Below are 17,287 nucleotides of genomic sequence, written 5' to 3' on the forward strand. Positions count from 1 at the left end.
AGTGTTAGTAGTGTTAGTAGTGGTGGTGTTAGTAGTGTTAGTGTTAGAAGTGTTAGTGTTAGTAGTGTTAGTGTTAGGAGTGTTAGTGTTAGTAGTGTTGTTAGTGTTAGTGTTAGTAGTGAGGGTGTTAGTAGTGGGGGTGTTAGTAGTGTTGGTGTTAGTAGTGTTAGTGTTAGTAGTGTTATTAGTGTTAGCAGTGTTAGTAGTGGTGGTGTTAGTAGTGTTAGTAGTGTTAGTGTTAGTAGTGTTAGTGTTAGTAGTGTTAGTGTTAGTAGTGTTAGTGTTAGTAGTGGTGGTGTTAGTAGTGTTAGTAGTGTTAGTGTTAGTAGTGTTAGTGTTAGTAGTGTTAGTGTTAGTAGTGTTAGTGTTAGTAGTGGTGGTGTTAGTAGTGTTAGTAGTGTTAGTGTTAGTAGTGTTAGTGTTAGTAGTGTTGTTAGTGTTAGTGTTAGTAGTGGGGGTGTTAGTAGTGGGGGTGTTAGTAGTGTTGGTGTTAGTAGTGTTAGTGTTAGTAGTGTTATTAGTGTTAGCGGTGTTAGTAGTGGTAGTGTTAGTAGTGTTAGTGTTAGTAGTGTTAGTGTTAGTAGTGTTAGTGTTAGTAGTGTTAGTGTTAGTAGTGGTGGTGTTAGTAGTGTTAGTAGTGTTAGTGTTAGTAGTGTTAGTGTTAGTAGTGTTAGTGTTAGTAGTGTTAGTAGTGGTGGTGTTAGTAGTGTTAGTAGTGTTAGTGTTAGTAGTGTTAGTGTTAGTAGTGTTAGTAGTGGTGGTGTTAGTAGTGGTGGTGTTAGTAGTGTTAGTAGTGTTAGTGTTAGTAGTGTTAGTGTTAGTAGTGTTAGTGTTAGTAGTGGTGGTGTTAGTAGTGGTGGTGTTAGTAGTGGTAGTGTTAGTAGTGTTAGTGTTAGAGGTGTTAGTAGTGTTAATAGTGGTGGTGTTAGTGTTAGTAGTGTTAGTGTTAGTAGTGTTAGTGTTAGTAGTGTTAGTGTTAATAGTGTTGGTGTTAGTAGTGTTAGTGTTAGTAGTGTTAGTAGTGGTGGTGTTAGTAGTGTTAGTAGTGTTAGTGTTAGTAGTGTTAGTGTTAGTAGTGGTGGTGTTAGTAGTGGTGGTGTTAGTAGTGGTAGTGTTAGTAGTGTTAGTGTTAGAGGTGTTAGTAGTGTTAATAGTGGTGGTGTTAGTGTTAGTAGTGTTAGTGTTAGTAGTGTTAGTGTTAGTAGTGTTAGTGTTAGTAGTGTTGGTGTTAGTAGTGTTAGTGTTAGTAGTGTTAGTGTTAGTAGTGTTAGTAGTGGTGGTGTTAGTAGTGTTAGTAGTGTTAGTGTTAGTAGTGTTAGTAGTGTTATTGTTGTTAGTGTTAGTAGTGTTAGTGTTAGTAGTGTTAGTGTTAGTAGTGTTAGTGTTAGTAGTGTTAGTGTTAGTAGTGTTGGTGTTAGTAGTGTTAGTGTTAGTAGTGTTAGTGTTAGTAGTGTTAGTGTTAGTAGTGTTAGTGTTAGTAGTGTTGTTAGTGTTAGTAGTGTTGTTAGTGTTAGTGTTAGTAGTGGGGGTGTTAGAAGTGTTAGTGTTAGTAGTGTTGGTGTTAGTAGTGGTTGTGTTAGTAGTGTTAGTGTTAGTAGTGTTAGTGTTAGTAGTGTTAGTGTTAGTAGTGGTGGTGTTAGTAGTGTTAGTGTTAGTAGTGTTAGTGTTAGTAGTGTTAGTAGTGGTGGTGTTAGTAGTGTTAGTGTTAGTAGTGTTGGTGTTAGTAGTGGTGGTGTTAGTAGTGGTGGTGTTAGTAGTGTTAGTGTTAGTAGTGTTAGTGTTAGTAGTGTTAGTGTTAGTAGTGTTAGTGTTAGTAGTGTTAGTGTTAGTAGTGTTAGTGTTAGTAGTGTTAGTAGTGGTGGTGTTAGTAGTGTTGGTGTTAGTAGTGGTGGTGTTAGTAGTGGTGGTGTTAGTAGTGTTAGTGTTAGTAGTGTTAGTGTTAGTAGTGTTAGTGTTAGTAGTGTTAGTGTTAGGAGTGTTAGTGTTAGAAGTGTTAGTGTTAGTAGTGTTAGTGTTAGTAGTGTTAGTGTTAGTAGTGTTAGTGTTAGTAGTGGTGGTGTTAGTAGTGTTAGTAGTGTTATTGTTAGTAGTGTTAGTGTTAGTAGTGTTGTTAGTGTTAGTGTTAGTAGTGGGGGTGTTAGTAGTGGGGGTGTTAGTAGTGTTATTAGTGTTAGTGTTAGTAGTGGGGGTGTTAGTAGTGGGGGTGTTAGTAGTGTTGGTGTTAGTAGTGTTAGTGTTAGTAGTGTTATTAGTGTTAGCAGTGTTAGTAGTGGTGGTGTTAGTAGTGTTAGTGTTAGTAGTGTTAGTGTTAGTAGTGTTAGTGTTAGTAGTGTTAGTGTTAGTAGTGGTGGTGTTAGTAGTGTTAGTAGTGTTAGTGTTAGTAGTGTTAGTAATGTTAGTGTTAGTAGTGTTAGTGTTAGTAGTGTTAGTGTTAGTAGTGGTGGTGTTAGTAGTGTTAGTAGTGTTAGTGTTAGTAGTGTTAGTGTTAGTAGTGGTGGTGTTAGTAGTGTTAGTGTTAGTAGTGTTAGTGTTAGTAGTGTTAGTGTTAGTAGTGTTAGTAGTGGTGGTGTTAGTAGTGGGGGTGTTAGTAGTGTTAGTAGTGTTAGTGTTAGTAGTGTTAGTGTTAGTAGTGTTAGTAGTGGTGGTGTTAGTAGTGGTGGTGTTAGTAGTGTTAGTAGTGTTAGTGTTAGTAGTGTTAATAGTGGTGGTGTTAGTGTTAGTAGTGTTAGTTTTAGTAGTGTTAGTGTTAGTAGTGTTAGTGTTAGTAGTGGTGGTGTTAGTAGTGTTAGTAGTGTTGGTGTTAGTAGTGTTAGTGTTAGTAGTGTTAGTTGTGTTAGTGTTAGTAGTGTTAGTAGTGTTATTAGTGGTGGTGTTAGTAGTGGTGGTGTTAGTAGTGGTGGTGTTAGTAGTGGTGGTGTTAGTAGTGTTAGTGTTAGTAGTGTTAGTAATGTTAGTGTTAGTAGTGTTAGTGTTAGTAGTGTTAGTGTTAGTAGTGGTGGTGTTAGTAGTGGTGGTGTTAGTAGTGGTGGTGTTAGTAGTGTTAGTGTTAGTAGTGGTGGTGTTAGTAGTGTTAGTGTTAGTAGTGTTAGTGTTAGTAGTGTTAGTGTTAGTAGTGTTAATAGTGTTAGTAGTGTTAGTGTTAGTAGTGTTAGTGTTAGTAGTGTTAGTAATGTTAGTGTTAGTAGTGTTAGTGTTAGTAGTGATAGTGTTAGTAGTGGTTGTGTTAGTAGTGTTAGTGTTAGTAGTGTTAGTAGTGGTTGTGTTAGTAGTGTTAGTGTTAGTAGTGTTAGTGTTAGTAGTGTTAGTGTTAGTAGTGGTGGTGTTAGTAGTGTTAGTGTTAGTAGTGTTAGTGTTAGTAGTGTTAGTGTTAGTTGTGTTAGTGTTAGTAGTGTTGGTGTTAGTAGTGTTAGTGTTAGTAGTGTTAGTGTTAGTAGTGTTAGTGTTAGTAGTGTTAGTAATGTTAGTGTTAGTAGTGTTAGTGTTAGTAGTGTTAGTGTTAGTAGTGGTGGTGTTAGTAGTGGTGGTGTTAGTAGTGGTGGTGTTAGTAGTGTTAGTGTTAGTAGTGGTGGTGTTAGTAGTGTTAGTGTTAGTAGTGTTAGTGTTAGTAGTGTTAGTGTTAGTAGTGTTAGTAATGTTAGTGTTAGTAGTGTTAGTGTTAGTAGTGATAGTGTTAGTAGTGGTTGTGTTAGTAGTGTTAGTGTTAGTAGTGTTAGTAGTGGTTGTGTTAGTAGTGTTAGTGTTAGTAGTGTTAGTGTTAGTAGTGTTAGTGTTAGTAGTGGTGGTGTTAGTAGTGTTAGTGTTAGTAGTGTTAGTGTTAGTAGTGTTAGTGTTAGTAGTGCTTGTGTTAGTAGTGTTAGTGTTAGTAGTGTTAGTGTTAGTAGTGTTAGTGTTAGTAGTGTTAGTAGTGATTGTGTTAGTAGTGTTAGTGTTAGTAGTGTTAGTGTTAGTAGTGTTAGTGTTAGTAGTGTTAGTGTTAGTAGTGTTATTAGTGTTAGTAGTGTTAGTAGTGGTGGTGTTATTGTTAGTAGTGTTAGTGTTAGTTGTGTTAGTGTTAGTAGTGTTAGTGTTAGTTGTGTTAGTGTTAGTAGTGTTATTAGTGTTAGTAGTGTTAGTGTTAGTAGTGTTAGTGTTAGTTGTGTTAGTGTTATTAGTGTTAGTGTTAGTGGTGTTAGTGTTAGTGGTGTTAGTAGTGGTGGTGTTAGTAGTGTTAGTGTTAGTGGTGTTAGTAGTGGTGGTGTTAGTAGTGGTGGTGTTAGTAGTGTTAGTGTTAGTGGTGTTAGTAGTGGTGGTGTTAGTAGTGGTGGTGTTAGTAGTGTTAGTGTTAGTAATGTTAGTGTTAGTAGTGTTAGTAGTGGTGGTGTTAGTAGTGTTTGTGTTTCTCTCTCTGCGTGTGCCCCCAGCTGGAGCTCCGTACCCAGAGGCTCTTCCTGCGCCGCTCCCCGTGCCAGGGACTGGCGCCCAGCCAGGTGGCGCTGGGGGCTCGCCTGCTGGTGCTGGGGCGTGAACTCAGCCTCACGGCCTACGGAGACGCTCACACGCAGAGCCGCCTGTCACTCACTCGCCAGCGGTACTCACTAACACTCACTATCACTCACTATCACTCACTAACACTCACTAACACTCACTAACACTCACTAACACTCACTAACACTCACTAATACTCACTAATACTCACTCACTAACACTCACTATCACTCACTAACACTCACTATCACTCACTAACACTCACTAATACTCACTATCACTAACACTCAATAACACTCACTATCACTCACTCACTAACACTCACTCACTAACACTCACTAACACTCACTCACTAACACTCACTAACACTCACTCACTATCACTCACTAATACTCACTAACACTCACTAACACTCACTAACACTCACTCACTAACACTCACTATCACTCACTAACACTCACTATCACTCACTCACTAACACTCACTCACTAACACTCACTAACACTCACTCACTAACACTCACTAACACTCACTCACTATCACTCACTAACACTCACTAACACTCACTAACACTCACTAACACTCACTCACTATCACTCACTAACACTCACTAACACTCACTATCACTCACTCACTAACACTATCACTCACTAACACTCACTATCACTCACTAACACTCACTCACACTCACTAACACTCACTAACACTCACTATCACTCACTCACTAACACTATCACTCACTCACTAACACTCACTATCACTCACTAACACTCACTCACACTCACTAACACTCACTAACACTCACTATCACTCACTATCACTCACTAACACTCACTAACACTCACTATCACTCACTATCACTCACTAACACTCACTAACACTCACTCACTAACACTATCACTCACTAACACTCACTCACTATCACTCATTCACTAACACTCACTATCACTCACTAACACTCACTAACACTCACTAACACTCACTCACTAACACTCACTAACACTCACTAACACTCACTCACTAACACTCACTATCACTCACTAACACTCACTAACACTCACTCACTAACACTCACTATCACTCACTATCACTCACTAACACTCACTAACTAACACTCACTCACACTCACTAACACTCACTAACACTCACTCACTACCACTCACTAACACTCACTATCACTCACTAACACTCACTCACTAACACTCACTAACACTCACTAACACTCACTATCACTAACACTCACTCATACTCACTATCACTCACTAACACTCACTCACTAAAACTCACTAACACTCACTAACACTCACTAACACTCACTCACTAACACTCACTATCACTCACTAACACTCACTATCACTCACTATCACTCACTACCACTCACTCACTAACGCTCATTCACTAACACTCACTCACTAACACTCACTAACACTCACTATCACTCACTCACTAACACTCACTATCACTCACTCACTAACACTCACTAACACTCACTCACTAACACTCACTAACACTCACTAACACTCAGTCACTAACACTCACTCACTAACACTCACTAACACTCACTCACTAACACTCATTAACACTCACTATCACTCACTAACACTCACTCACTAACACTCACTACCACTCACTCACTAACACTCACTACCACTCACTCACTAACACTCACTATCACTCACTAACACTCACTCAATAACACTCACTATCACTCACTAACACTTACTAACACTCACTATCACTCACTAACACTCACTAACACTCACTACCACTCACTAACACTCACTCACTAACACTCACTAACACTCTCACTCACTAACACTCACTAACACTCATTATCACTCACTAACACTCACTCACTAACACTCACTAACACTCACTACCACTCACTAACACTCACTAACACTCTCACTCACTAACACTCACTAACTAACTAACACTCACTATCACTCACTAACACTCACTAACACTCTCACTCACTAATACTCACTATCACTCACTAACACTCACTAACTCTCGCTATCTCTCACACTCACTATCACTCACTAACACTCACTCACTAACACTCATTATCACTCACTATCACTCACTCACTAACACTCACTAACACTCACTCACTAACACTCACTAACACTCACTATCACTCACTAACACTCACTATCACTCACTAACACTCACTCACTAACACTCACTCACTAACACTCACTAACACTCACTATCACTCACTAACACTCACTAACACTCACTCACTAACACTCACTAACACTCACTAACACTCACTATCACTAACACTCACTCATACTCACTATCACTCACTAACACTCACTCACTAACACTCACTAACACTCACTAACACTCACTAACACTAACACTCACTCATACTCACTAACACTCACTAACACTCACTATCACTCACTAACACTCACTAACTAACACTCACTATCACTCACTCACTAACACTCACTCACACTCACTCACTAACACTCACTATCACTCACTCACTAACACTCACTAACACTCACTATCACTCACGCACTAACACTCACTATCACTCACTAACACTCACTAACACTCACTATCACTCACTATCACTCAGTCACTAACACTCACTCACTAACACTCACTAACACTCACTCACTAACACTCACTAACACTCACTAACACTCAGTCACTAACACTCACTCACTAACACTCACTAACACTCACTCACTAACACTCATTAACACTCACTCACTAACACTCACTCACTAACACTCACTATCACTCACTAACACTCACTAACACTCACTAACTCTCGCTATCACTCACACTCACTATCACTCACTATCACTCACTCACTAACACTCACTAACACTCACTCACTAACACTCACTAACACTCACTATCACTCACTAACACTCACTCACTAACACTCACTAACACTCACTAACACTCACTCACTAACACTCACTAACACTCACTAACACTCACTATCACTAACACTCACTCATACTCACTATCACTCACTAACACTCACTCACTAACACTCACTCACTAACACTCACTAACACTCACTATCACTCACTCACTAACACTAACACTCACTAACACTCACTATCACTAACACTCACTCATACTCACTAACAGTCACTAACACTCACTAACACTCACTATCACTCACTAACACTCACTAACTAACACTCACTATCACTCACTCACTAACACTCACTAACACTCACTCACTAACACTCACTATCACTCACTCACTAACACTCACTAACACTCACTAACACTCACTATCACTCACGCACTAACACTCACTATCACTCACTAACACTCACTAACACTCACTATCACTCACTATCACTCAGTCACTAACACTCACTAACACTTACTATCACTCACTAACACTCACTATCACTCACTAACACTCACTCACTAACACTCACTAACACTCACTAACACTCACTATCACTCACTAACACTCACTAACACTCACTCACTAACACTCACTAACACTCACTATCACTCACTAACACTCACTAACACTCACTCACTAACACTCACTAACACTCACTAACACTCACTACCACTCAGTAACCCTCACTATCACTCACTAACACTCACTAACACTCACTATCACTCACTATCACTCACTAACACTCACTAACACTCACTATCACTCACTATCACTCACTAACACTCACTAACACTCACTCACTAACACTATCACTCACTAACACTCACTCACTATCACTCACTCACTAACACTCACTATCACTCACTAACACTCACTAACACTCACTAACACTCACTCACTAACACTCACTAACACTCACTAACACTCACTCACTAACACTCACTATCACTCACTAACACTCACTAACACTCACTCACTAACACTCACTATCACTCACTATCACTCACTAACACTCACTAACTAACACTCACTCACACTCACTAACACTCACTAACACTCACTCACTACCACTCACTAACACTCACTATCACTCACTAACACTCACTCACTAACACTCACTAACACTCACTAACACTCACTATCACTAACACTCACTCATACTCACTATCACTCACTAACACTCACTCACTAAAACTCACTAACACTCACTAACACTCACTAACACTCACTCACTAACACTCACTATCACTCACTAACACTCACTATCACTCACTAACACTCACTAACTAACACTCACTATCACTCACTCACTAACACTCACTAACACTCACTCACTAACACTCACTATCACTCACTCACTAACACTCACTATCACTCACTCACTAACACTCACTAACACTCACTCACTAACACTCACTAACACTCACTTACACTCAGTCACTAACACTCACTCACGAACACTCACTAACACTCACTCACTAACACTCATTAACACTCACTATCACTCACTAACACTCACTCACTAACACTCACTACCACTCACTCACTAACACTCACTACCACTCACTCACTAACACTCACTATCACTCACTAACACTCACTCAATAACACTCACTATCACTCACTAACACTTACTAACACTCACTATCACTCACTAACACTCACTAACACTCACTACCACTCACTAACACTCACTCACTAACACTCACTAACACTCTCACTCACTAACACTCACTAACACTCATTATCACTCACTAACACTCACTCACTAACACTCACTAACACTCACTACCACTCACTAACACTCACTAACACTCTCACTCACTAACACTCACTAACACTCACTATCACTCACTAACACTCACTAACACTCTCACTCACTAATACTCACTATCACTCACTAACACTCACTAACTCTCGCTATCTCTCACACTCACTATCACTCACTAACACTCACTCACTAACACTCATTATCACTCACTATCACTCACTCACTAACACTCACTAACACTCACTCACTAACACTCACTAACACTCACTATCACTCACTAACACTCACTATCACTCACTAACACTCACTCACTAACACTCACTCACTAACACTCACTAACACTCACTATCACTCACTAACACTCACTAACACTCACTCACTAACACTCACTAACACTCACTAACACTCACTATCACTAACACTCACTCATACTCACTATCACTCACTAACACTCACTCACTAACACTCACTCACTAACACTCACTAACACTCACTAACACTCACTCATACTCACTAACACTCACTAACACTCACTATCACTCACTAACACTCACTAACTAACACTCACTATCACTCACTCACTAACACTCACTCACACTCACTCACTAACACTCACTATCACTCACTCACTAACACTCACTAACACTCACTATCACTCACGCACTAACACTCACTATCACTCACTAACACTCACTAACACTCACTATCACTCACTATCACTCAGTCACTAACACTCACTCACTAACACTCACTAACACTCACTCACTAACACTCACTAACACTCACTAACACTCAGTCACTAACACTCACTCACTAACACTCACTAACACTCACTCACTAACACTCATTAACACTCACTCACTAACACTCACTCACTAACACTCACTATCACTCACTAACACTCACTAACACTCACTAACTCTCGCTATCACTCACACTCACTATCACTCACTATCACTCACTCACTAACACTCACTAACACTCACTCACTAACACTCACTAACACTCACTATCACTCACTAACACTCACTCACTAACACTCACTAACACTCACTAACACTCACTATCACTCACTCACTAACACTCACTAACACTCACTAACACTCACTATCACTAACACTCACTCATACTCACTATCACTCACTAACACTCACTCACTAACACTCACTCACTAACACTCACTAACACTCACTATCACTCACTCACTAACACTAACACTCACTTACACTCACTATCACTAACACTCACTCATACTCACTATCACTCACTAACACTCACTAACTAACACTCACTATCACTCACTCACTAACACTCACTAACACTCACTCACTAACACTCACTATCACTCACTCACTAACACTCACTAACACTCACTAACACTCACGCACTAACACTCACTATCACTCACTAACACTCACTAACACTCACTATCACTCACTATCACTCAGTCACTAACACTCACTAACACTTACTATCACTCACTAACACTCACTATCACTCACTAACACTCACTCACTAACACTCACTAACACTCACTAACACTCACTATCACTCACTAACACTCACTAACACTCACTCACTAACACTCACTAACACTCACTATCACTCACTAACACTCACTAACACTCACTCACTAACACTCACTAACACTCACTACCACTCAGTAACCCTCACTATCACTCACTAAGACTCACTAACACTCACTATCACTCACTAACACTCACTCACTATCACTCACTCACTATCACTCACTAACACTCACTCACTCACTATCACTCACTCACTATCACTCACTAACACTCACTAACACTCACTAACACTCACGACCACTCACTAACACTCACTACCACTCACTCACTAACACTCACTACCACTCACTAACACTCACTAACACTCACTAACACTCTCACTCACTAATGCTCACTATCACTCACTAACACTCACTAACACTCACTATCACTCACTAACACTCACTCACTAACACTCACTCACTAACACTCACTAACACTCACTATCACTCACTAACACTCACTAACACTCACTATCACTCACTCACTAACACTCACTATCACTCACTAACACTCACTCACTAACACTCACTCACTAACACTCACTAATACTCACTATCACTCACTAACACTCACTAACACTCACTATCACTCACTAACACTCACTCACTAACACTCACTCACTAACACTCACTAACACTCACTAACACTCACTACCACTCACTAACACTCACTAACACTCACTCACTAACACTCACTATCACTCACTAACACTCACTAACACTCACTAACTAACACTCACTCACTAACACTCACTAACACTCACTATCACTCACTAACACTCACTCACTAACACTCACTAACACTCACTAACACTCACTCACTAACACTCACTAACACTCACTAACACTCACTATCACTCACTAACACTCACTATCACTCAGTAACCCTCACTATCACTCACTAAGACTCACTAACACTCACTATCACTCACTAACACTCACTCACTATCACTCACTAACACTCACTCACTATCACTCACTAACACTCACTCACTCACTATCACTCACTCACTATCACTCACTAACCCTCACTAACACTCACTATCACTCACTTACACTCACTTACACTCACTAACACTCACGACCACTCACTAACATTCACTACCACTCACTACCACTCACTCACTATCACTCACTCACTATCACTCACTAACATTCACTAACACTCACTAACACTCACTATCACTCACTGACACTCACTACCACTCACTATCACTCACTAACACTCACTAACTAACACTCACTAACACTCACTAACACTCACTCACTACCACTCACTAACACTCACTACCACTCACTACCACTCACTCACTATCACTCACTCACTATCACTCACTACCACTCACTCACTAACACTCACTAACACTCACTATCACTCACTAACACTCACTAACACTCACTATCACTCACTACCACTCACTACCACTCACTAACACTCACTAACACTCACTAACACTCACTCACTAACACTCACTCACTACCACTCACTAACACTCACTAACACTCACTAACACTCACTCACTACCACTCACTACCACTCACTCACTACCACTCACTACCACTCACTCACTAACACTCACTACCACTCAGTAACACGCACTACCACTCACTCACTATCACTCACTACCACTCACTCACTAACGCTCATTCACTAACACTCACTACCACTTACTACCACTCACTATCACTCACTACCACTCACTCACTACCACTCACTACCACTCACCGCCACTCACTCACTGACTACCACTCACTACCACTCACTCACTACCACTCACTACCACTCATTAACACTCACTCACTAACACTCACTACCACTCACTAGCACTCACCGCCACTCACTACCAGTCACTCACTACCACTCATTAACACTCACTCACTACCACTCACTACCACTCACTACCCCTAACTCACTACCACTCGCTGTGGTTGTGTGTGACTGTGTTTAGCTGTGTGACTGTGTTTAGCTGTGTGACTGTGTTTAGCTGTGTGGTTGTGTAGCTGTGTGGTTGTGTGTAGCTGTGTAGCTGTGTGGTTGTGTGTAGCTGTGTGTGCTTGTGTAGCTGTGTGGTTGTGTAGCTGTGTGGTTGTGTAGCTGTGTGGTTGTGTAGCTGTGTAGCTGTGTGGTTGTGTGTAGCTGTGGTTGTGTATCCATATGGTTGTGTGTGGTTGTGTGTAGCTTTGTGTGGTTGTGTGTAGCTGTGCGTGTTTGTGTGTCGCTGTGTGTGTTTGTGTAGCAGTGTGGTTGTGTGTAGCTGTGTGGTTGTGTGTAGCTGTGTGTGTGTGTGTAGCTGTGTGGTTGTGTGTAGATGTGTGGTTGTGTGTAGCTGTGTGGTTGTGTGTAGCTGTGTGGTTGTGTGTAGCTGTGTGTGTTTGTGTAGTAGTGTGTGTTTGAATAGCTGTGTGTGTTTGTGTAGCTGTGTGTGTTTGTGTAGCTGTGTGGTTGTGTGTAGGTGTGGTTGTGTGTAGCTGTGTGTGGTTGTGTGTAACTGTATGGTTGTGTGTAGCTGTGTGTGTTTGTGTAGCTGTGTGTGTTTGTGTTGCTGTGTGGTTGTGTGTAGGTGTATCGTTGTGTGTAGCTGTGTGTAGCTGTATGGTTGTGTGTAGCTGTGTGGTTGTGTGTGGTTGTGTAGCTGTGGTTGTGTGTAGCTGTGGTTGTATGTAGCTGTGTAGCTGTGTGGTTGTGTGTAGCTTTGTGTATTTGTGTGTAGCTGTATCGTTGTGTGTAGCTGTGTGGTTGTGTGTAGCTGTGTGGTTGTGTGTAGCTGTGTGGTTGTGTGTAGCTGTGTGGTTGTGTGTAGCTGTGTGTCTGTGTAGCTGTGTGGTTGTGTGTAGCTGTGTGGTTGTGTGTAGCTGTGTGTCTGTGTAGCTGTGTGGTTGTGTGTAGCTGTGTGTGTTTGTGTAGCTGAGTAGCTGTATGTAGTTGTGGTTGTGTGTAACTGTATCGTTGTGTGTAGCTGTGTGTAGCTGTGCGTGTTTGTGTAGCTGTGTGGTTGTGTGTAGCTGTATCGTGTGTAGCTGTGTGTATCTGTATGGTTGTGTGTAGCTGTGTGGTTGTGTGTAGCTGTGTGTAGCTGTATGGTTGTGTGTAGCTGTGTGCTTGTGTATGGTTATGTGTGGCTGTAGGTCGCTGCTGCTGGTGAAACCGCATGCGGTGAGGTGGCTGGGCGAGGTGGTTGAGGAGCTGAGTCAGCGGGGGCTGCAGGTGACGCGGGTGAGGATGGTGCAGCTCACCCGGTGAGGAGCAAGTCTCACCACCACCACACCCTCATCACTGCATTACCACAGTCACACTCGTCACCACCACACCCCTCACCACCACACCTCACCACCACACCTCACCACCACACACCTTACCACCGCACGATAAGGCCACGTGAAGTGTTGAACGATCGCTGGCAGGAGGTTATGGGACAGACCCAGATGCCATGGGACAGACCCAGGTGCCATGGGACAGACCCAGGTGCCATGGGACAGACCCAGGTGCCATGGGACAGACCCAGGTGCCATGGGACAGACCCAGGTGCCATGGGACAGACCCAGGTGCCATAGGACAGACCCAGATGCCATGGGTTCACTGACTGAGATGACTGATGCACCACCTGTGCTCCCCACTCTACCAACATGCTGTGTTTTAGCTTCCCGACGCTCCGTTTGTTGTTGTAAGTGTCGCTCCTCTGCCCTCTGTTGTCGCTGGAGGGTGACTGCCTCTAACTGCCCAGTAGCAGCATCCTTCATGAGCCTCCTCCACAGAGGCCGATCTTGGCACCGCTGGTACCAGTCATCGGCAAGTCCACTCAGCTTCACATTCTCTTCTCCCACATCACTCCATCTCTTCTCTAGCCTGTTCCGCGCCCATTTAGCCCCCTCTATCTAGCTGAATAAAAGCTGTTTAGGCACGCGGTGGCTGGACATGCGGGCTACATGTCCCAGCCAATGCAGCTTTACCTGCTGAAGGAGCTCACCGATGGGACTTTGTCCAGATCTTTCAAGGATTTCTGAGCTCCTCACCCAATCTAGCCTGGTTAAACCCATTGTTTATAACTGGCGAAGATGTCCCATTTGGGGGGTCCACGTTTCACAAGCATAGAGAAGGGAGGGCATGACCGTGGCCAAGAAGACCCAAAGCTTCCTGTGGAGCGACAGACCAGGTAGCTTCCACACAGCAGCGTTATGCAGCCGATGAAAAGATAATGCCGCTAAACTGATTTGGAGTGAGACCTCTGGTGTCAAATTGGAGCTGGTCATGAGTGCATGGCCCAGGTATAGAAAATGCTCCACTCTCAGCACAACTGCCCATCACCAATGGGGAGTTGGGGAGTGGAATGTTTGATGGCACAAAATACCCAAGCAGGTGCTTAGTTTTGGTGGGGCTGAGGTAAGGCCCCACCTCTTAGTGGCACACTCCAGATTCAGCAGCAGTGCCTTCAACTCCTCTAAGTGAGTAACAATCACCAGATCATCAGCATACATAACATAGTTGACCAACAGGGAGCCATCCCTTGACCACACCCGGGCATCGATCAGCCTCCGATTGTATCTGTACCAGATGGAGATTCCTCCGGTACAGCCATACATGGCTTCACGAACTACATAGTCAAAATATATGTTAAATAATATGGGAGCCAGAGGACATCCCTGTTGCACCCCAAGGTGAACAGGAATGGCACCGACTCCCGGCCACTTAGTTTTTACCCAGGCCTACCCACCATCGTGAAGGTCCTTAATGATTGTGAGCAGAGGGTCAGGGACTCCGAAAGCATGAAGGACAAACCAGAGCCCAGGCCTATTCATGGTATCATTGGCCTTACCCAGGTCAATAAAGCAGAGATGTAGGTCCTGTTGGAATTCCCTGCACCTCCGCTGTAGCAGACGGACAGAAAATATGGCAAGACCACCCTTTCTTGAAACCACATTGGGGCTCCGCAAGCCTCTCCTCAGCCTGCCTGGCTAGGCGATGTTGAATAATCCTTGCCAGGACCTTTGCTGGCACACTGAGGAGGGAGATGCCCCTGTAGTTGTTAAGTCTGTGCGGTCCCCCTTCTTAAAGAAGGGGACAACCAGGGCATCCTTCCAATCCTGCGGAACCCATCCAGTGGTCCAGACTGTTGTTATGATGTCATATAGGGCAGTCTGCACACAAACACCACTCTCCCTCGGCATTTCGCTTGGGAAATCATCTCTGCCCGGTGCTTTTCCTGGTCTCAGACTCAAACTCCTTCCATACTTCCTCAACAGATGGCACTTCAGCCAGCCACTCATAGGGGGTGACTACTTCTTACAATATTTGAGGCACCGCAGCCTCAGCAGGGTCATCCTCACTTTTCCCAATGATATTTTCCAGGCTGAGGGATTTCCCCTCTCCCCAAGACCTCACAAATGCTTGGCAAATCTGCAAACCTGTTCCTGGGAGTCATAGATCGGATCACTTTTTTTTCCCCTAATGATGGTGATAGGTGTGACGCTGCAAGTTATTTTTTGATAGAGTTTAAGGGTGACTTGTGATCGCAGGCTGCTGAGGCAGACTCCATCTTCTCAGCAACCTATGACCACCACCCATCCTTGCAGCGGGCTGTCAGCCAGAGTCTCTGGGGAGGTTTGGACCCTGTATCCAAAGCAGCCATTGCAGCTGCATGAACCGCAGCTCTAAAGCTGATCCATTTCCCATCAGCTTCAGGAGGAGGTGGGGTACGATGCCAACCTCTGCAAGCATTGATGAGCTTTTATCAGCTAGCTGTGACCAGGCCACTGGGGGTTTGAATGGGGTCCTAGATATACACGCACCACCAGCGTGAAAGAATGGCGAGCGCATCTTACATTTGACAAGCCGATGGTCAGTGGGCAGATCAACTTCACGGTCGGTCCTCGTGTCAAGGACATGGGGCCCGTTGTGTGGATGGACCGATGCCGGAACAGCGTGTTGGAAATTAAAAGCCCATGGACTGCACAGAAGTCTAGCAGCCTCCTACCGTTGTTATTGAGCTAATCTGGCCCATGCCTTCCAATCATTCCAGCCCAGGTGCCAGCATCATGACCCACTCGGGCATTAAAGTCACCCAACAAGATGACTATCCCGAGGAGGTCGTAGAAGGCATCTGAATCATCAGCCTTGCCTGAATCCCTCCACTGATGTTCATCTTCGTTGGGGACATAAGTAACCACGACCACTCCTTGCTGCTGGTTGATGGGAAGGTGAGCCCACAGCAGCCTGGGGCTTACAGCTTCCTACATCTCACTGCCACGCTCCCACGCCCCCTTCATTATTTTGTTCAGAAGAAGAGCCACTGCCTGTTAATTGACAGTCTTCTGCCCCGAGTGTCCACCCCTCATGGTGATTGGAGCTAGAGCCAGTCCACCGGACCTCTTGAAAACTGCAGAGATTCAGGCGGTACCGGTCCAGCTCCTGACAGAGGAGTGGCAGCCTCTCCTCCGCAGTGAGCATTCAAACATTCCACGTGGTCACTCGCAGTGGTTTTTTTGCTGTTTTTGGAAGAATCCCGATGGTGCGGTTTCAGCCTGCTGGCTCCGACAAATGTGGTTTGGGCAGGAGACGTCATAGACGCCTGTCTCCCCGGGGTGTCCGGCA

General features: G+C 43.4%; 1 protein-coding gene across 4 annotated transcripts in view; it reads left to right on the forward strand.

The window, feature by feature from the left end:
- The window catches only part of NME7 (NME/NM23 family member 7), a 90,757-nt gene that overhangs the window by 19,498 nt on the left and 53,972 nt on the right, over positions 1–17,287 (forward strand). For all 4 annotated transcript variants that reach the window (XM_076058284.1, XM_076058282.1, XM_076058281.1 and 1 more), the window contains exons 3-4: positions 4,401–4,567; positions 13,828–13,938. In XM_076058284.1, coding sequence (XP_075914399.1) covers positions 4,401–4,567; positions 13,828–13,938 — 278 coding nt within the window. The remainder of the gene's footprint in view (positions 1–4,400; positions 4,568–13,827; positions 13,939–17,287) is intronic.

This window comes from Petromyzon marinus, assembly GCF_048934315.1.
Source record: "Petromyzon marinus isolate PM22_M1 ecotype Great Lakes invasive population chromosome 70 unlocalized genomic scaffold, UKy_Petmar_22M1.pri1.0 chr70_unloc.1, whole genome shotgun sequence".
Taxonomy (NCBI): Eukaryota; Metazoa; Chordata; class Hyperoartia; order Petromyzontiformes; family Petromyzontidae; genus Petromyzon; species Petromyzon marinus.